This window comes from Microplitis mediator, chromosome 8 (genome assembly GCF_029852145.1).
Source record: "Microplitis mediator isolate UGA2020A chromosome 8, iyMicMedi2.1, whole genome shotgun sequence".
In the NCBI taxonomy this organism is placed as follows: domain Eukaryota; kingdom Metazoa; phylum Arthropoda; class Insecta; order Hymenoptera; family Braconidae; genus Microplitis; species Microplitis mediator.
This window is the reverse complement of record NC_079976.1, coordinates 6,935,239-6,957,877: the sequence shown is the minus strand read 5'-3', so window position 1 is coordinate 6,957,877 and position 22,639 is coordinate 6,935,239. Positions and strand designations below refer to the sequence as shown.

The window sequence follows — 22,639 nt, the reverse complement described above, 5'->3', positions numbered from 1 at the left end:
CAGAGTTTATGGGCGCCAACTTTCTGATGTAAATTTGGAGCAGTTTTTGTTTTTGTTTTATTTGATGTAAGCAACTTGATGACAATTTTATTGTCAGATTGATGCAGTAAATTGACGTCAATTTGTATTTGAATAAATATTTGAAAATTCAAATTTCAAAGTCGATGTAAAGCCGACGTCAAACAAATAAAACGATTAATCGCAATTTCTTGCTACGCAAGTAACGTTATCTGGTTGTAAACTATAGAATTATATAGAATAGAATAAAACAGAAGTCAATAAATGATATAGGTTGTGTGATAAGTTGAAAAATAAATGTAAATAAGCCACGTGGTTACATTCATTGCTTTCAAGTCGTCGAATAAAGACGTTCTACGAATTTAAACAAAGTTATTAATTATAAATTTGAAAAAGAAAATATTTAAACAGTTTTAAAATGGCAATAAATATTCGTGTTGATTCACCAAATATTAAATATACTGAAGAATTTATTCAAGCTAAATATGAATATCAAACAACTAAAATTACTGAAAATAATAAAAATAATGTTACTGTAAGTATTATTTATTAATAAAATATTATTTTAATTTTTATTTCAATTAAGATTGCATTCATTAGTTTAAATTAAATTTTTTTTTTATCAATGGAATTATTGTGTGCGTTACAAATTTACTTGTAGGTTGAATTCAAGTATTGATTTTTAGTATGCAATAATTAATTAAATTTTAAAAGATAATTAATTTTATTTTTCAAATAAAAATTTTTTATTTTTTTTTAATTGGAAAAAATTTTAAAAAGTAAATGATATTATTGCGCGTTATAATTCGAGTTTTAAAATTTGATAAAATAATTTAATGGGCTAAAAAAACTATTAATAAACTAGTCAGTATTAAATAAATTAAAGTAATAAAATTTTTAATTACTCAATAATTTTTTAAAAATTTTATCAGATAAAAAAACAATTATTGACAAGGTATCAATTATTTTTTTTTTTAAATTCTTTTATGTCGTTAATGACAAAAAAACCTGCTATTACGGAATTTATGTATATATTATATGTATATATGTATATATTATATATATATATCATATTTTTTTGCAACTTGATGCCTAATTACAAAGATTTATAAAAGTAATAAATTTTTTTTAATTCTCTAATGATACCGGCTTTCATTTTGACCCCAGATTATTTTCAAATTTTTTTTATTTTTTAACAAAAAAATAACGTGACTAAGATTGAGGCTTCTTTGAAAAAATAAAAAATTTATGTCTAGAATTAATTCAAAGATAAATTTTAAAAACTCTTGGTCATTTTTTTAAGCTGTCACCGTATGACATATGACATTTTACAGGTGTGTGTAATTGAAGGTTTAAATTAAAAGTCAGAGGGTTGCAGTACTAAATATTAACCGAACTCCATTTAATAACGACCTACATACTCTTAAAGAATTTATTTATCATTTTTTGTTTTTTTTTATTTCGGATATTTAGGTACCGGTCATTAAATGGAGCTCGGTCAATATTTAGTACTATGGCCCTATTTAAATTAATAATTTTTTTCTATTTGTTTTCAAGTACATTTAAAAAAGAAAGTTTGAAAAAAAAAAAAAAACGCCCTAATAAGTCAATTTTTTAAAAAGTGACAGCTTATTAAAAAGAAAAACGCTTTTTTTTAAATTCCAAATTTTATTTTGGTCGGACAAAAAAATTTGAAAAAATTCTGAGAAACGTTTTTGCCAGTATAGAAAATAAGAAAAAATTTACAGTCAGAACATAGGGGGTCGGGTTTCAAATTTCTCATATTTTTATAGTTAACAATTAAAAAAAAAATTCAATTAATTTCTATCGAAATTTAATTTAAAAATATCAATTTTTTAAATAAAAATATTTCTTATCAATAGAAAAAAATTTAATTACACGAATAGAAATTGTAAAAAAATTCCTTACATTGAACAAATATTTGAATTCAAATAAAAAAAAATTAGAAAGTTAAATTTTCCATAAAAATAAATTTTATCTTTTACTGTAAAATTACAAAATAACTTTAAAATATTTATTTGTTGTTTGTTCAAGCCATTAATATTCTTATCTATTAAGTTATCAGATAATTACACCCAATAACAATTAGATAAAAATCATTATTTGTTTACGAACTTACAGAAGTTTAACTTACGTATTAAAATTATCATTTTTTTTTCTTTCTAATTAATTGACATTTAAAAAATAATAAAATGAATATTTTTAGTTATCACCAGAGTCGCATAAATTATTGATACGGACTCAAGTTAAATTACCAAGAATAGGAGTTATGCTTGTAGGATGGGGCGGTAATAATGGCACTACATTTACCGCAGCTGTATTAGCTAACAAATTGAAATTAAAATGGGAAACAGTACATGGTGTCCATGATGCTAATTGGTATGGATCAATAACTCAATCATCAACTTTATTACTTGGCTGCGTAGGTCATGAAGAAATATACGCACCTATGAATTCTTTTTTGCCGATGATTAATCCGGATGACATTGAAATTGACGGATGGGATATATCAGATATGAACATTGCTGATGCGATGAAACGCGCTAAGGTTCTAGATATTAATATTCAAAATCAATTGAAATCACATTTGTCGAAATATGTACCGAGAAAAAGCGTTTATTCTCCTGATTTCATTGCTGCCAATCAGGTTTGTAAAATTTATTTTTTATGAGGATTTATGAGAATCTAACGAATTGTATGAAATTTTTAACCGGGAGGAGGAATCGAATTCGATTTAATTGGAAATACAGTCCAGTCCAGTACACTCCAGTCGCGTTATAAGTCCGCCGACTTATATTTCTTGGAAGACATTCCCCCTCTATGACTACGAAAATAATCATGTACACACTCACACGCTTGCAAAGTAGGGGAAGTGTGAGATACGGTGTTCGACTGCTGAGCAGAAGTGGGGGTACAGGAATTCTCAGAATTATATTCCCCTACACCCCTGTAGGCGGACTTATAACGCGATTCGAATGTAATAGATAAATTAAAAAACGCGGGAAATTTTTAATATTATCTTCAAATTGAACTTGGAATCAATGGCATTGATTTTGATAAATAAAAATGGAAATAAAAAATTTTATTGGGTCGTTTAAAATTAGTTACGAGCAAGTTGACGACAACTTCAGCCTCTGTAACAATTGACTACAATTTGTTACCAACTTTCACAAAAAGTTGGCTACAATCTACTGCCGCAACCTGTCGTCAACTTTCTCAGAAAGTTGACGTCCAGTTGCCAACTTACAGAGATGTCAATTTTTAAGGTTTATTCCGGATAGCCGCCAGACTGCCACCTGCAGTCTTGTTCACTAACACGCTCCGCGATTGCAAGCAAATATAAGATTAGAATTAATGGAATTAAATCTAAAAAAAACTCCAAAATATTAAATATTATTTCTAATTGATTCTAATAAATTTTAAAATCAATTTCTCAACTTACAAGCCGTCATTAATAATCTTTATTGCACGACTCATAATGCGAAGCATTAGGGAGTGCTTTACGATCGAATTTGCATATATACTGTACAACTTCCGTTTTTTTACAGTTTTTTTCCTTGTTCTTAATTTATTTACTTACCCTGCTTAGAAAATCCGATAGATTCTTATAGCTGTATGTATAAGGGCCTATACTTAACTATAGCACTTCTCATAGAACTCATTCATTCTTATAAAATCTCTATGGGAATTTATGAGACTCTATTTAAACGGGGTACTTATATTGGTTGGTATCGTTCATACCTAATTTATCACTCTTAATCACAATCATTCATACTTTATTAGTGTGATTTGTTCCCTAGTCTTTGCGGGTGTATATTACTATATTTATAATTACTCAACTTATGACTTATTACTGACTAGCTTTTTTCCTTTTATTTTTTATCACTTTTTATCTATTTACATTTCTTTTGCTTCGTTTGTCTTTTTCCTGGCTAGGCTTTCAAATTTTCTTGTGTATTCCATGACTTCTCTGGTTGACTTTCCTATCCCTAGTTCCCTCATTCTCTCTCTTGCTTGTTCTGTTTGTTTGCTTTGTACGAACTTCCAAGAGGTTATTAACATTTTGTATTAAAGCCGTAAAATAAAAAAAAAATATCGCAATGCAGGATCAATTTTTTATATCTCAAAATTAATAGCCTGTGTTCATATTACCCCTTTACGATAAAAAATATCTAACTTTTTTTTTTACATATTACAATAAATTTATATATAAAATATTATTGTATCTAAATTACAGAAAGAGCGTGCGAATAATTTAATAACTGGTACAAAATCAGAGCAACTGAAGCAAATCCGCGCTGATATAAACGATTTCAAGTCAACTAAAAATTTAGACAAAGTAATAGTTTTATGGACAGCAAATACTGAAAGATTTGCTGAAATAATAACAGGAGTCAATGACAATGCTGATAATTTATTAAAATCCATTGCCGATGATCATTCAGAAATAAGTCCAAGTACTTTGTTTGCTGTAGCTGCTGCCTATGAAGGCTGTACTTATATTAATGGATCACCACAAAATACATTTGTACCCGGCTTAATTGAATTTGCTGAAAAAAAAAATATATTTATTGCCGGTGATGATTTCAAATCTGGCCAAACAAAATTAAAGTCCGTATTGGTTGACTTTTTGGTTACCGCTGGTATTAAACCAGTGTCTGTTGTCAGTTATAATCATCTTGGTAATAATGACGGTTATAATTTATCAGCACCGCAGCAATTTAGATCTAAAGAAATATCTAAAAGTAATGTCGTTGACGATATGGTTTTATCAAACAATATTCTATACAAACCGGGTGAAAAACCAGATCATTGTGTTGTAATTAAATATGTGCCATATGTTGGAGATAGTAAACGTGCTATGGATGAGTACACATCAGAATTAATGTTAGGGGGCCATAATACAATCGCTGTTCATAATACTTGTGAAGATTCATTATTAGCAACTCCTATTATTCTGGACTTAATTATTTTGGCTGAATTATGCTCTCGTATTACAATCAAACGCATTGATAATGATGACGATTCTAACAGCAACGACGGATTCATTACTTTCCAAAGTGTATTGTCACTGCTTTCGTACTTATGCAAAGCGCCGTTAGTTCCCGCTGGCGCCCCATTGGTTAACGCATTGTTCAGACAACGTGCGGCCATTGAAAATATACTGAGAGCTTGTTTGAGTCTACCGCCTAATAATAATATGATGCTGGAACATCGTTTTAAATTTTAAATCCGATATATATTTTATTGAAGTAATGTTTTAATAATTGAATATAATTATATTATTATTAAGACATTTTTATTTTTTTGTTTGATGGACCAAGGAATGCTTGAGTACCTTAATAGTAATAATAATTAAAGATGTTCATAGTAAATTTTTTAAGAAAAAATTCAATTAATTGATTAACAGAAAATCCAGAAAAAAATTTAATATTTCTCAAAGGTTTAAATAAATTTATTGAGAGTTCGGTCAAAATTTGGTGGTTATTAAAATGCGCGCGCAACTGTTCAAATCTGGTATAAAGTCCCCAAGCGGCATAAAAAAAATTGATGACTTTTTGTTGAATTCTAGTTCACAATCGGTTACATAACAAAAAATTGTCACTTTTTTTGTGCCGCTTGGGCCCGTCAAAGAATGATCTCTTCCCCCACTATTCTTCTACGATTAAGTCATTACTGCGCATGCTGATTAATGCAAACTCGTGGACTTCATTATAGCCGAGTAGTGGGAGAAAAGTCCATTCTTTTGGAAATTTAATTATACTGTCTTACACTTTGCGTAATAGAAAAGAAAATAACCTAAAAAATTTACTATAGAATATTTTAAAAATTTTTCATGTATTTTTCTACCTCACTAATGTTAATCACAATCATTTAATTGCAGTTTATTCCAGAAGTTGAAGTATTATTGATAAGTGAAACAAACTTTTTGTTGAGCAAAAATTGTATGCTTTTTATTTTGTGTCAATTAATGAAAAAATAAATATTGTCTTATTGAAAAAAAAATTTTTTTATTTCATGAATATATATAAATTTCAAAGAGAGATCATACTACATACTATTATAATATATATATGTTATCACATTTAAATGATAATAAATCATGTTAATTTGACGTGTGTACATATTTATATAATTTCTATCATCATCACTCACAATAGGCTGATGACGATTATCCAATTCTATTTAAATCGGATTCTTCGTCTGAAGCCCTACAGCAATATGTTTTTTTTTCTTTTTTTAACAGAAAGCTAATGTTTGATAAATATATAATAACCCAATACGAGTTATGAATATCAGTATCGTTTCTGTATTGCCGCTGAACAGAAGTGAATTTCTTTTTTTGTACACCAACAAAAGTACTGTTGTAAAATTTATAACAAATATAAGCAATTGAGTTAGTATTAAAATGTGTCATAAAAAAATCAAAACTTCAAACAAAACTTTTATGAAGATTCTGCAATTACTATTAATTATTGGTTTAATTAATTCAATTTTCATAGAAGGTAATGAAAAATTTTTAGTAAAATATTGAGAACAAATATCTAGTCAGCTTAAACTAAAATACTTGTTTTATAAATCAGTTTCTCGTAACATGATCCAGGTTCCCCCGAATTGTCAAGAAGGAGAGCTTCCGGATATCAATGGGATATGCAGAGAAGTTTGGTGAAAGAATGTGGTGACTGCTTCAATCAGGTTTACTAATTCATGTAACGATTACCATCACAAGTTGCTGGTCAAGACCCATGTAATTTTATGGAAATTTCATGGACTTGCACAAGATATGACGTACGAATGATAATTTAGTAGCAGTCTTGTGTTAATTTTGCAAAAGTGTCTTGCGGAAAACCCTTACAAGTCTACGTCTTTGTGTATCTATGAATCTGTCGTAGGATTTTACGCAAGATTTAAAGTCAAGATTTTTGTATTGCTTGCTCATGATACTGTGTGAAATAATATTACAGATATCTTACACGTGGTTGGTAAAATCATTTACGCATTTCTTGAGCAAGATTTGATCAACAAGGGCTACATAAGTATCTTTGTCACTTTACATGCAATATAAAACTCTTGACCAATATCTGCTGCAAGACTCAGTCATAAAAAGACAAAGACGTAGACAAGTAGAACACCGATGACCAGATTTGCGCAAGATTTCAATTAAATTGTTACATAAATATATTAATACCCTTAATATTAAAATGTAAAGCAATCATAAGTATATATATGTAACATAAACTGTAATAATTAATGATTGATTTTAATTTTATCATTATCTGGTACCTCCGTAACACATTTTATTTTTCAAAATTTTGTATTAGCACATATTGTTAAAATATACAAACTTAACTAAAAAAATTATAAACATTGATTGTCTTTGCACATTTTTTTTAACAAAAATCTCTTTAGAAACCAACAGCACCTGAAAAAAACAAAAACGTTTACAAAAAGTCCCAAATTAGAGATTTTTCAGAACGAGGGTAAACTGTAGTAAAAATACGATTTAAGAAATATGCTTCAAACAAGTTCTTTTCAAAACTCGCTCCTATAAAATCTTACATAAATTTTTTTAACTTCCGGCTCAGAAAATCGATGATTTTCGAAAAATTCGGAAAGTGATTGTTTTTACTATCAAAATTACTAAAGTTCCTCTTGAGATTCTAATCTGTCTCAAGTTTAGAAGTTCCACATATGAACTTTTTTGGAATTTTTTTACACAGGTAAATATTCGATATAATTATATCGAGTGATGATATTATTCATTTGTAGCACTTTAAATTTAAATGAGGACTACTGGGTCAGCTAGAGGTACTGTGTATTGAACTTGAAGTCATTTGGAGAAAAAGAAACCCGATATCTTGAGCAATTCTGCAGCAAATCTGAGCTAACATTGATATATAGTAGACACATTGATTAAGAATTGCTGCAAACTGTTTCTACAGATTTTCGTAAGTCTTTAAGAAGAATCTTAAGCAAGATTTGATGAAATCTTGGCAAGTATACTTATGAAATACATTTTCAAGTCTTGTTTAAATCTACCGTAGGAAATTTGCTGAAGGGCATTCGTCATGTAACTATTACTCAAGATAATACTACCAGTGGTATTGTCATATCATATATATATATATATATTGTAACAAATGTGAAACTGATCTTTTTAAATATTTGAATAGCTAGAAAACAAATGCCTTCTTCTCTTGTTTTATAGATGCGCGACAAAAGTCAGTCAGTCTTATATTGACAACTAAACAGCATACGTCTTGTATCAATAAACTATATCTTTGATTGCCTTTCTTTTGCTGCTGTTAATTGTGGTGTTGTTATTTCTAATATAAGTGTGTTATTATTGTAGTGTATAAGTGATATTAATTTATAAGATACCAGTTACTACAATATGCTATTTTGCCAGCATATATTCTCGGATCTATAATTATACGTATGGGCTTGCAGGAAATTCTGAATTCTTATACACAACAACATTTATTTTTATATATATTTATTTAAAATATAATTAAATTACCGTCATGATATATGACAGCGGTAATTTAACACTAGTGTCCCCTGAAAATGAGAGACAAAATTACCAGCGGCCGGTAAAATGACTGTCAGTTAATCATGTAAAATTCACTCACACTTATTTTATATATATATATATATATATACATACAGTATACATTGTATGTCTAGTCGTACATAATTATATATATAACGATAAAAATATACACAATTGTTTGTGTGTGTATGAAGCCTCTCAGTCTCAGTAAAAGAGACAGTATACGACTGCAGTCGGATCATTAACAGTCCGGCTAAATTATAATAATAAAATTGTCGTTTATTAAATTTATTTATATATTTATTTGTTACTGACATAAAATTTTTAAATTTATATTTTTAAAAAAACTAAATTATATATTAATATTGTAATTATTTGTAATTATGGATCCCGAGGCATTTTTAGATTTGGCCAATCAGGTCATTAAATTAAAAATGTTTCCGTATTTCGATATCGCACATAGTGTATTGTGTGCGCTGCACGTCAGAGAGGATTTAGGACCCGGTAAGTTAATGCCTACCCGACCAGCTAATTCTATATTTAAAACTTCCCAGATTATATATTTTATTACTATACTATCTATACTTATCTATTATTTTATTTATTTTTAAAAAAATTTTCTTCATTTCTTAACTTTTATTATTTTATTTTTTTCTTTGAAAAAATTATTCCGGTCATTAAGTTTTACACTTAATTAAATTTCATTTAATTAAATATAAACAAATTAGTAACGATTTTGAATTACTTCAATTTATTTTAAATTTTTAATTTGAATTTTTAAAAAGAGTAAATTTTTGTAGAATTAAAAAAAAAGTAATTTTAAGCTTTTATAATTTTGAATTTAAAAATTAGTAATTTTAAATTTTGATGATTTTGAATTTTAAAAAATAGTTGCGTTTTTTTAAAATTTTTTAGTTGAAAAATTTTTATTTTTTTTTTAATTAAAGTTTTAATATTTATAGATATGTAACTATTTAAATTTTGGCTTGCGCTCTTATCTATTTTTGTAATATTTTACCCTTGATATTTTTATTTTGAATTGAGAAAAAAATATAATTTTTATATATATTACATAAATTTATTATACTTTAGACTATTTTTTATATAATTTTATGTTATAACTCATAAATAATTGAACTAACTCCAAAATTACTAAAAATAAATCTTGTAGATAATTTAGTTCTCTAAAAATTTATATTCATATATTTTTTATATATTTTTAATACACAACCCAGAGTTTGTATTTTAAATTTTCAAACTCCAGATTCCAGCGCCAGATAATTTATTAAAAAAAGTTTTTATCTGCAAATCTAAATTCCGGCCAAAATATCAAAGATACACAAAAAATTTATGATAACAAATTTGTAGAGAATAAAATTATCTAAAAAAAAGTCTCTATCAATTTTGACATAAACTTTATAGATAACGAGTTATTATCATTTAAACTACAAAGATTATAATCTTAGAGAAGTCTAATTTTAATTTATAAATAAAATTGATATTAATTATGATGATATTTGTATGTATATATTTTTTTTATGAAAATTAGGGGCACAAGCATTTTCACGTAAACATCCGATATCATGTTGGCTGTCAACAATGCTAGTTGTATTTGCCGGTGGTATGTTATGCAATGGATTATTAGGTGAGCCAATATTGGCCCCATTGAAAAATACACCCCAAGTATTTGTCGCAACGGTAGTATGGTATGTGATATTTTATACGCCCTTCGATATTGGTTACAAAGTTGCTAAATTTTTACCTGTTAAAATTTTATTCTCTGCAATGAAAGAAATATACAGGTAAATTACACTGGTTATTAATATTCAAATATATATATGAGGGCGTTTAAAAAAAAACAAAAATTTTTTTTTTCTCTTAACCAGGCTCAAAAGTTTCGTTTAGATGTCAAAATAGTTGCCGAAGTGAGGCGAAAAAAATTTTTCGATCGTAAAGCACACTCTGATGCTTCACATCATGAGCCGTGTAATAGGCCTCTGAAATAATGAGCCATTAATATTAAGGTTGTCCGCATCACACTTTTCGATTTCCCATAAGAATAACACAGAAAAAAATTTTTTTTTCTTCTGATTTTTGAAACTAATGAATCATAAATTGCATTGTAATGTCCATCAATTATTTTTGTAGAGAATTGAACACTCTACAAAAAAAGGTTTCTTATCATTTTTTGACAAATCCAACTGTTCGAAAGTTATTGGAGCTGGAAGTCAAATCTACAGTAAATTTCGAGATCTTTTTACTTTTCCAGCAAAACTATCAGACTTATCAAAAAATGTCATAAGACCTTTTTTGTAGACAATTTTATTCCCTACAAATTATTTTCAATAAAGTTCATTCGAATTCCGCATTATTTTCTAGTTATTTTCATTTTAACGTTGAGTTCTTAAAATCGATTAGAAGACTATTATTTTTATGAGCTTGACATTAAAATGAATGTAACTGGAAAAAAAAAAATTTTTGTTTTTTTTGAAACGTCCTAATATACATGTGTACATATATATATATATGTATTTATATTAATATATTTTTAATATTTAAAGATGTAAAAAAGTTTACGATGGTGTTACACACGCCGGAAAATTATATCCAAGTGCATATCTTATTATGATACTTATTGGTACACTTAAAGGTAAATAAATATATTAATTTACCATTTACTTAATTAATACTTAATCAAAATAATTATTAAATTAATTATTTTAGGTAACGGAGCTGGATTTACAAAATTATTTGAACGTCTCATTCGAGGTGTTTGGACACCGACTGCAATGGAATTTATGCAACCTAGTTTGTATGTATTTTACATTTAATCAATTACTTATTCAAATAATTAATTAATATATTTATTTATATATAATTTTATTTAATAGCCCAACTAAAGCATGTATGGTTGCATCTATAATATTTGTCTTGGACAAAAAGACTGATTTAATATCCGCGCCACATGCTCTTGTATACTTTGGTATTGTTATATTCTTTATATACTTCAAGGTAATTATTATATATTTATTTATTTATTTATATATGAGAGTTGGAAAAATATTATAATATATCATTTCATGATATTTATACATTTCATATTAATGAAGTATTTTAAATTTTTAATTAAAATAATAGACCCGGGATTCCCTAGAAATTTGGGCCTATTCCTAATTTAAAACTCCAATTTTAAATCTGATCAAAACTCTATCAGATTCAATCGGAAAATAATAATTTTTTTTCCGATTTCTGATTAACTTTCAATCGGATCCATTTGATCTTATGATTAAATTTTCGAAGACATCAGAACTTTCCGCTTTTAATTTTCCAATCGGATTCAATCGGAGTTTTTAATCAGCGATGATGAGATGATTTCATAAATTGCAACTGAGCATTACATAAAAAATTTTATTAAATTCATATATTTTTCAACTGATAACATTTTTAAATTATTAGAATTTAATTTAAGTGTTCATACTACAGATTATTTTCTAAAATAATTTTTCTGTACAACAAAAAAAAAAATTCGCCTGAAACGAACGTGAATTTTTTTCCGAAAATTAAAATTTATACATAATTATAATATTTTTCCATTGTAATGAAATCTAAAATCTTATTTATAATAACATTAATAATTTTTTATTAGTTATCATCAATTCTACTGGGTATCCATGATCCATTTGTACCATTTGAGAACCTTATCTGCCAAATATTCTTCGGCGGACTAATGGATCGTTTTACAAAATTATTCGGACGTGGACAAGCCAAAGATGAAAAAGCTGACGCAAAAAAAAATAACTAATTCATTTATTTATTTTTTTTTTTCATTATTTATATTCATTCATATACACACACATCTTAATCTTCCTCTTCGCCTTCCGTTTTTTTTTCAATTTATCATAAATTTTACAACCGGTCAAAAATTGATATTAGAAACTTTTAAATTATGTTATTTTTAAAAATTTTAATACGCTGACGAAATTTTATCCGGTTTATAATAATAATAGTTTAATTAAAATCTAGTCATACATCTAGTCACTTTTAAATATTTCAGGTAATTGACGTAATTAAATTAATTTTAACACTAATAATAATAATAATAATATATGAATTGCTCATTAAAAAAATTATGACATAAAAATAAAATTTTTACAAGGATATTTTTATACCAATAATATGGTTCGATCACAATAAATATCAAATAAAAATTATAAGTACCATTAAATAATTAAAATAATTTAAAAAAATGTCCATTGTTTAATTAATAAATAAATTATTAAAAAAAAAATGTTTTTTTTAATAAAATTAATTTTTGAAAAATAATTAATTAATGTAAATTTTGTGTGCGAGTGTGCAGCATGATAAAATTTATTTTTATTGCTTTTTCTTATTCTTTTTCTGTTTCTACAAATCTTACTTTAACCAAACGTTCGGTTTATCGAAGGGATTTTTATTCAGAGATTACGTTCATCAGAACGGACATTATACACATCCGTCACGTTCTTCATTCCTACATTGAGAGAACAATTTAGTTGAGCCCAATAAGATTTGTTTCAGGCAAATAAATTCCATCTTTGAATGGACTCAATCAATACGTATTTGAGACAAAGATATGGTTCATTTGAATGAAACAATGATTTGTTTATAGTAAGGCCAGGGTTTTTGCTTTGATTTAAAAATAACTAATAATTGATGGTCTCAAATTTTTGATATTACGGCGGAAATATTGGTCGTATAAAAAAATTTTTCAAACAAAAGTTGTAGGAAATTTAATTTTTTATAAACAATGTCTCCTATGATTTTTTTATACGACCAATATTTTCAGCGTAATTTGAAAATTAACATTTTCATAATTAACAAAAAGTTGTATCATTAATTATGAATCTCAATTTTTGAAGTACGGTGAAAATATTGGTCGTATAAAAAAATCATAGGAGACATTTTTTTTATAAAATTAAATTTCCTACAACTTTTGTTTGAAAAATTTTTTTATAAGACCAATATTTTCGCCGTAATATTAAACATTCGAACCATTTATTTCAAAACTAAGGCAAAACTGGTGGCACTATAGCGCCATTTGTTAGCTACAAAAAAAATTATATATATATATATTTGAATGAAATAAATGATTTTGTTCACTCAAATAAATCTATTTAACTTCATATGGGCTAAATGGAACATTATGTGGAGGAACTCCAAATCTATACTACATCGTATAAGAAATAATGTATGGGAAGAACCTCCATCATCTAACAACCGTACGAATCAAGTAATTTTTACACAGTTAAGAATAGGTCACACTAATATGACACACAATTATCTCATGACACGAACACCCCCCAATATATGCCCAAAATGTGAATCAACACTAACAATCCAACATCTTCTAGTAGATTGTCCAGGTACCACAAACAGGACCATCAAGCTACCAACGGAAATAACAATGTTTAAATGACAAAAACAATTTAATTACAGTTCTAAACCTGCTAGGAAACTTAAAATTGCTCAATAAAATGTAATTCTCACCTTATGTAAACTGTACTATATGTATACTACAATCGCTCATGACCTTTTTTGTTTATGCGACTTTGAAATAAATAAAAAAAAAAAATCTATTTATTTGGCTCAAATAAATTGTTCTCTCAGTGTACGCTTCTTCGAACATAACTTTTATCTGTTGTTCGTTTATTCATACTCGTTACACACTCTTACTTTTTATGCAAGTGTGCGTTTCACGTAACGTCTTTTAGGCACAGGTCGTGGCACCCATTGGGTTGTGCAATATATAAAATTTGATATTTGTAGACGCGATACAATTAATTTAATTAATAATAAACTATTTATTATACAAAATTATTTTCCAACATACATTACATAGATAAAATAAAAAATGAATAAATTAAAATATTGATTGAAGAAATTCTTTACGGCTTTCATTTTCATCAGCAGAAGATTTCAATTTATTCTTTTTCTGTCGTATTTCCATGTCTGTTTCACGTTGTTTTATTTCAGGAATAATGAACTCTGTGGTTTCACCCTTTTGTTCTTTTAGTTTCAATTTCTTACTGCGATCAAGATTGTAAGCGAAGAATGTACTCTCACGTTTAGCTTGAGATATTTCTGTGCGCAAACGTTGCTTGTGTACGGCTTTTTCATAAGCTAACCGCTCACTTAAATGGATCCATTTAAATCTAAAATTTATTTTATTAGTTTTATTTTTGAAAATAAAAAAAATGAATTTGTAATTTTTTTATATAAAATTTATGATTCCGGTCATAATTCCTGACATAAAAATCCAGGACAAAATATCAGAAACGAAAAATCCGAGACAAATTTTGATGTTTAATCAGGACTTATATTGATTTTTTAGATTCCCGACAAAAATTTGTGACAATTATCGAGGATTTATCAGGATTTTTATCTAGGGATCAAGTTGATAAAATTTTACTGCCTAGTACTTTCTTGTCCCGGATGTTATGACCAGTTACCAAAATTTATATCAATATATATTTAAATAATAAAATTACCTTGATAAATATTTAATATTCCAAAGTATATCATAAAATCTACTTCCTTTTCTTGTGGCGATTGGCTGCTTATTAAGTTTCTCAGCAACAAATTTAGCTATTTTTTTACTTTCAAATTCAACCCAACCTTCAGAAAACATTCGAGGCGCTCTTTTATTTTTATTTTTCTTTGTTTGTTTTATTTCAATAACTTTACTCTTTGTTGGTTCTGCAAACAAAAAACAAACATTTTATCACATAAATAAATTTTTAAAATCTATCAGTGGGTAGAGGTACTACTTGCAGCCACTGCTCCATTTTTGGACATTTAATACTTTATTTTAATTAACGAAAAAGTGTAAAATAAAATTTTTGTCATTACGTATTTTGCGAATTATTTTATTTGAATTCTTCAAGTGTCCAAAACTGGCTGTAAAGTGGCCAAAAACGGTACCTCTACTTTACTACAAATTAATTCAAACTGAAACTGACAGGCATTCAAAAAATTTATATATTTTTAAATAAATAATTTAATTTCAAAATATAAAAGGATTTTTAAAAAGCCGCATTAATTTTTTTACATTAATGTTTTATTTAAATAAAAATTCAAAAATCTCAGTTGTCTCTGGTACTTGGGTTCAACTGTCAAAAATAAATTAAAAATATATAAACAATATAAAATATATAACAAACTTACTTTCACTGTTAGCTAATTGTAAATAAACACGATCGATTTTTCCATAAACTGATAACATTTCACGTAGAATAGCACAGTTCATATATTTTGGTATTTGTGATATATAAATAATACCACGTTTATATTTTTTTTTTCTTTTATCATCATTTTTTTTTTCTTCTTCATTTAATTCATCGCTCACTGAAAAATCGACACTTTTTTCATCTTCTGAATTTTCATTTTCCATTTTATATTTTTATTTTTACAAAAATATATATAAATATACAAATATATAACCTCTAAAAATATTTAAAGTCAACACGTGAAAGATCTGGGACTAAGTTACCGTATTTACAAAATTACACACAAGTACAAACTTTATAAATATATAAATATATGAAATGATGGTCGAAAATTCCCTGGGAATAAAATTAAAAATAAAATGTTACTAGAAATTCAAAAAAAAAAATATAAAAAAGTAACTAGAAGTAACTAGAGTTTATCGAGGACGTGGAGAGACGTGACTCTTATAATTCTGAGATTAAAATAATATATTATATTATATATATGTATGATTATTAAATTATGTTGAAGTAATTTTAAATTGTGTACTTGTTTAATAATTTTTTAATAAATAAATTAATGTAATTGGTAGACAATTTATGTTATAAATTTATAATTCAAAATAAGAGTAATAAAAAAAAATAATAATGTGGTTAGAACAGTGCGATAGTTTTGCCGAATTGTGTCGTAGTTACTTGCCCTATTATTTATTAATTGTATTACCAATTTTTATTGTCGTATCTCCAGTAAATCCGGTGGCAGCATCACATGAATTACCTGTTTATCGTATGCATCAGTATGATTTACATGGAACTCCACATGGTAAATTTAATTATTCATTATTGTTATAAATAAAGACGACTTTAAGTAATGATTTTTTATTTTTAGTTTTGTATATATATTTATTGGTAATTTTAATTATTAAATTTTATGGAAACTTGGAATTTATTGTCGGGGATTAAATGATGTACAAGATAAATTTTATTATTTTAGTTTAAGGAAATGTTTTATGTTAAAATTTATAGTTATTTTTGAAGCTGCTAAGATAAGATATCTTTAAGAAACGTATTTTGAATATGAGTACTGAAATACTATTATGAAGAGGTATTTTAAGTGGAGTATTAAATCATTTTTTTAAATAGTATTTTAAATTGGAGTACTACATATTTTTTAAAAATAAATTTTGCAGTACAAACACTTGATACTTTTTTCAAATATGAGTACTAAATACATTTTTTTTAATACAAGTACTCAGTAGTGGTATGAAAAAGTATTTTAAATGGAAATACTAAATATTTGAATGAAATAGTATTTTATATACAAATACCAAAATATTTATAAAAAAAGTATTTTAAATACGAGTACTAAATACTTTTATAAAAGAGTATTCTAAATAAAAATACTAAATATTTTTAAATAATAGTATTACATATACAAATACCAAATTACTTATAAAAAAAGTATTTTAAATACGAGTACTAAATATTTTTATAAAAGAGTATTCTAAATAAAAATACTTAATATTTTTTAGGAGTAGTATTTTAAATACAAATACCAAAATATTTATAAAAAGGTATTTTAAATACGAGTACTAAATACTTTTATAAAAGAGTATTCTAAATAAAAATACTATAAATACTTGAATGAAAAAATATTATAAATACGAATACTAAATACTTTCATAAAGTTGTATTCTAAACACAAGTACTAAATATTTTTAAAAATTAGTATTCTAAGTAAAAATACTAAATATATTTAGGAAAAAATATTATAAATACGAACACTAAAGACTTTTTATAAAGTAGTATTCTAAATACAAATACGAATAATTTTATGAAGCAGTATTTTAAATACAAGTACTAAATATTATAAATCCGGATATGAAATAATTTTATGTAGTAGTAATTTAAATACAAGTAATCAAAAACTTTAATTAATAGGATTTTAAGTAAAATATTTAATCACTTAAAAAATAAAAAAAGTATTTTAAACATTTTTAATTAATTAATTACAGGTTGCAGAAGTGCATCAATACTATTGGAAGGACGCGGATTAAGTAATTGGCGCACATCACGTCACTGTGTGATTACGCGACTCAATGATCTGACACCAGATTTATTCTATACAATTAAAAATAAAGCTGGAGCATTAATTGTTATGTTACCTAAAGATATGACTAATTTAACAATTGATGAACAACAGGTTAATAATTTAAATAATAATTAGAAAAAAATATATTGTCATTAATTTGCAAACTTATTGATTTCGATAATGGCACAAATTCAAGTCAACACATTGATAACGATGCCAAATTTTATCATCCAGATATGGCTGGTTCAAAATTTCCCCTATTCTCTTAATAATATAGACTAAATAAACACTAAAATTTATCAGTATTTTATCAAGTAAATATTCAGGATCATATATTTTATATCATGCCTCCACAAATTTCATTCTTAAAACCTTCATAATAAATTTCAAAATTGACGTCTATGATTTTTTGTCCTTTAATAAAATAAGCGAATAATAAATAAATAAAATTTCAAATCTATGTCTTGTAATTTAAAAAATTAACTCCGCATGTTAATAAATTTTATAAAATACTTTTTTTTTGTTCTAGTCAATAGCATTGTTAGAAACTACGATGTTAACAAGTGGTGAAATAACAATACCGATATATTTTTCACCATGGAACGATAATTTAAAATCAATAGTTAATGATCTAGAGATTGGATTTTCTAAAAATGAACCCGTTAAAAGTAATTCAGAGGTTCAATCATTAATAGATATTGTATCAGCAAGTGGTTATCAAGTTATTGTCAGTGCCGGGCAACCAAACCCACGTAATGATGTTAAAATAGCAACAATCCATGGTAAATTATCAGGTACTGGTGCTGAAGATAAACTGCCAACTATTGCATTGGTTGCTTACTATGACAGCTCGAGTGTTATAACAGTATGATATTTTTTTTCTTAATAATTAATTAATTTATTTACTTATTTAGTTATTAATTAATAATTAAAATTTATTATTTTTAGGAATTGTCCGTGGGGGCAGAAAGTAATGCATCAGGTGTGTCGATGTTATTAGAACTTGCAAGAATATTTTCAGCGCTATACTCAATAAGTAAATCACGCCCGAAATTTAATATCGTATTTGTATTGAGTGGCGGTGGTAAATTAAATTATTATGGCAGTAAAAAATGGCTGGAGGATCAATTTGATGGTCTTGAAGGATCTGTTATTCAGGTATAAATTTTTATTTAATTTATAAAAAATATTTCGAGGGGTAAAAGTTTAAATTTAAAAGAATATTGTATTAGGGAATTTTTTTTTCTTTTGAAGATTTTTTTTAATTTGGAGTTTATAATGAATTAGTAGGTACTTAGAATTTAAGGGCAATTTTAGAGAGTAACATCCCCAGGGGATATAGGCAGTGAATCTTGATTTTCTATCGACAGTTTATACCCTAATAACACGTGTTTGAGCTCGATTTTGGTGTAAGTATCTTGAACACGACCCCTAGCTGCTAGTGTCTTTTTCTACTTATGTATTTTCGGCAAGATTGTGTATCAAGAAACCTATGTCAAGATTTGGGTATGTGTTGCTCATGGTATCGTACACAAGAATATTAAAGATATCTTGAACACGGTGCAATGAAAAAGTGTCTGACGCATTTCTTGCACCAGCAACACAGTAAGTACTAACGTATGGCTTGCTCAAGATCTGCTCAAGGCTCAAGGTCATTTTTGAGCCTTGAGCAGATCTTGAGCAAGCCATGCGCAAATATTTTCAACTATAGTCTTCCTCCAGAATTGAGTTATAATCTGGCACGAATTTCTTGTGTAAGGCTTGCACTAGGCTTGCAATTTAAATCTGGTCACAAGTATCTGCAGCAAGACACGTTCGTAGAAAAAGACACTAGAACCTATTGATCTTGAGATCAAACTTGCTCAAGAATTGAAAAAGAGTGTTATATATAACACTATCCGTATACGGATAGAATTTCTTAGAGGATGGATTTTGTCAGAAGTGAAGGCTGGGATGCCCACTTTTGGCACGTAGAAATGATAATAGCATTATTTGGAAGAGATTTTGACAATAACAGGGTCAGAAAAAAATTTTTATTTAAATTATAATCAGCAAGTCCTGATTTTATATCGAAAGTCTATAGAATTTCTTAGAGAACGGATTTTCTTGAACGTGAAGGCTGGGAACGGCTAAAAAAATGGCGGTTAATGACGAAAAAGATCCGAATTTACCCGAATTCACCCGAACCGTATTTCATAATTATAAAAAGCATAAAATTTTATGAGGACAGAAAAAATTTCACTAGGTCATTCCACTTGAAATTATTTAGAAGAAAATATTTAAAGTCAAGCGTGAGAAAAAAACTCATAGCGCGGGTTCTGAAGGGTTAATACCCGTGTAATTACTTATAGTTAATGATTAATATATTTTTTAATTATAGGATGCAGCATATGTGATTTGTTTAGATGCTGTGTCACTGACAAATAATTTATATCTCCATGTATCGAAACCACCGAAAGAAAATTCATTTGGATATTTATTTTACAATGAATTGAAAAATGTCATTGATACTTACAACAGTAACAACAACAACAACGATAATAATGATGATAATGACAGTGATGATAATAATTTAAATTTGGAAGGTATCCATAAAAAAATAAATCTTGCTGATGAATCATTGGCATGGGAACACGAACGCTATAGTATAAGACGATTACCAGCAGTAACCATATCATCATTAAGGAGTCACGATAATCCTCTAAGGACATCAATACTCGATATAAATGATTTAAGTAAAACAAAATTAGATAGATTATATAGAAATACAAAATTAATTGGCGAAACGTTGGCGCGACGACTTTATAACCTGAATTCAACAGAAATATTATCATCTCCTGTTGAAATATCAAAAGAATCATTGGAAGTTTGGTTTAATTACTTAACCTCGCAATCTCGTTCAGTTCCAATTTTATCAGATAGTAAAAATTCGTACAATCCATTAGTTAATTCATTGCATGAATTTATGCAGAGATATTTGACTGAAGTTAAAATAAATAGTTATTCAGCAGATAAACGTGATCCTGAATTTGTATTTTACGATAATACTAAAACAATAATGAATATTTATAGTGTTAAGCCGGCAATATTTGATTTGTTTTTAACAATTGCTATTGCTGTTTATTTATCAATTATTTATTTAGCTGTGTATAAATTTTCTAATTTTTATTATTTTGTTGAACGGGTTGCTGGTTATAAAAATAAAGTTGCGTGAATTATTACATATATATTAATTATATATATGTATTAATTTATCATTAATAATAATTATTATTAGTTAGGTAATTATGCAGAGGTGGTCTCATTAATTCATTATAAAAAATGTGACAATTGGGATGTCATTAAAATTTTTTTTTTCGTAAAAAAAAAAAATTAATGGATTTTCTAACCTCCAAAAATTAATGAGACCGCACTTGGATAATTATTGTTACTAATTTGTAAATAATAATTATTTAATGATTACACATAATTAATGGGTAATTTTAAATAATTAGTAATTATTATTAATGATAAATTAATTTTTTTTTGTTAAGTAAAAAAATACAAATGTCGATTTTTTTTTGTCAGAACTGAGTATTAATTATTTCGGATAATGTTAATAATTAATCAATGAACAAAGTGTTTGATTTAATCTAAAGATAATTAATTGGTGAGTGAATTTTACTGTATGAATTTGAAGAGAGTTATTATAATTAATTATAAAGTAATAGAGCAATAAATATAAATATGTATAAAATAATCTTCATTTTTTTTTATTTCCCCTGTTTAGAAAATCTCACAGAATCCAATAGATTCTCATAAATTCCCATATAGATTTTACATGAATGAATGAGTTCTATGAGAAGTGCTATAGTGAAGTATGGGGCCTATACACACAGGTATAAGAATTCATCCCAGATGTTACTCAGTAATATCTTAGATTATACATCGCTAGATTATACTGGTTACCATCCTAGATGGTAACCACATACATCTGGATTATACTCAGTATCATCTCAGATTATACTCAGTACTATCTGAGATTTAACTCACTTACATCTCAGCCATTTTTTTTGTAGCGCATGCGTATCTAGTATATACTCGTTGTCATTAATGCCTGGCCCCCTGTCTGGTAAAGATTCTATAGTCTGGGGGACCAGGCATTAATGACAACTGTACTACACGCGCATGAGTTAGAAAAAAAATGGCTGATATGTAACTGAGTTAAATCTCAGATAGTACTGAGTATAATCTAAGATAGTACTGAATATAATCCAGATATATGTGATTACCATCTAGGATGGTAACCAGTCTAATCTTAGATGTTACTAAATATAATGTAGATGCAACTCAGTATAATCTTGATTATTCTGGGTACTATCTGGAATTTTTTTTTACGTTAGATGTAACTGAGTATAATCTGGGATGGTAGCCAGTACCATCTTGTTCTATCTGTCTAGTTTAATTATAATTAATAAAGTTAAGACTGGCAATTCATGAAAAAATTTAGCTGAAATTTTTTTAATGATTATTATTTCCTTTTGGCAAAAATACTTCCTTGCATTTGGAAGCGCCATCTATTGATTACTTTTTGAATGAGCGAGTCCTGCACGTTCGTAGTTTCCAATTTTTCTTTTTAATTAATTGTAATGAACGAATTAATACATAAATTTTTTATAAAAAATATCCTGTAGTAGAATCAAGTCGTAGGTGGCGTTCACTTAACGAATT

The 22,639-nt window shown here is 26.8% G+C and overlaps 4 protein-coding genes across 4 annotated transcripts; 3 read left to right on the top strand and 1 right to left on the bottom strand.

The window, feature by feature from the left end:
• The first annotated feature begins 284 nt into the window (after positions 1 to 284).
• LOC130672952 (inositol-3-phosphate synthase 1-A) lies at positions 285 to 6,037 on the top strand. Its single transcript, XM_057477771.1, has 3 exons — positions 285 to 553; positions 2,246 to 2,686; positions 4,277 to 6,037. The coding sequence occupies exons 1-3, from the start codon at positions 437 to 439 to the stop codon at positions 5,267 to 5,269; spliced, it is 1,551 nt and encodes a 516-aa protein (XP_057333754.1). The 5' UTR covers positions 285 to 436; the 3' UTR covers positions 5,270 to 6,037.
• A 2,748-nt stretch (positions 6,038 to 8,785) lies between these two features.
• LOC130672728 (trimeric intracellular cation channel type 1B.1) lies at positions 8,786 to 12,441 on the top strand. Its single transcript, XM_057477433.1, has 6 exons — positions 8,786 to 9,097; positions 10,143 to 10,395; positions 11,155 to 11,243; positions 11,318 to 11,405; positions 11,485 to 11,605; positions 12,240 to 12,441. The coding sequence occupies exons 1-6, from the start codon at positions 8,977 to 8,979 to the stop codon at positions 12,393 to 12,395; spliced, it is 828 nt and encodes a 275-aa protein (XP_057333416.1). The 5' UTR covers positions 8,786 to 8,976; the 3' UTR covers positions 12,396 to 12,441.
• Positions 12,442 to 14,409: 1,968 nt separating this feature from the next.
• LOC130672729 (activator of basal transcription 1-like) lies at positions 14,410 to 16,142 on the bottom strand. Its single transcript, XM_057477434.1, has 3 exons — positions 15,797 to 16,142; positions 15,121 to 15,328; positions 14,410 to 14,784 (listed from the first exon to the last, which is right to left on the bottom strand). Exons 1-3 carry the CDS (start codon positions 16,020 to 16,022, stop codon positions 14,493 to 14,495), a joined length of 726 nt encoding a protein of 241 aa, XP_057333417.1. The 5' UTR covers positions 16,023 to 16,142; the 3' UTR covers positions 14,410 to 14,492.
• A 119-nt stretch (positions 16,143 to 16,261) lies between these two features.
• Positions 16,262 to 21,639, top strand: LOC130672726 (BOS complex subunit ncln). Its single transcript, XM_057477430.1, has 5 exons — positions 16,262 to 16,660; positions 17,853 to 18,040; positions 18,459 to 18,794; positions 18,878 to 19,087; positions 20,310 to 21,639. The coding sequence occupies exons 1-5, from the start codon at positions 16,486 to 16,488 to the stop codon at positions 21,141 to 21,143; spliced, it is 1,743 nt and encodes a 580-aa protein (XP_057333413.1). The 5' UTR covers positions 16,262 to 16,485; the 3' UTR covers positions 21,144 to 21,639.
• The last annotated feature ends 1,000 nt before the right edge of the window (positions 21,640 to 22,639 follow it).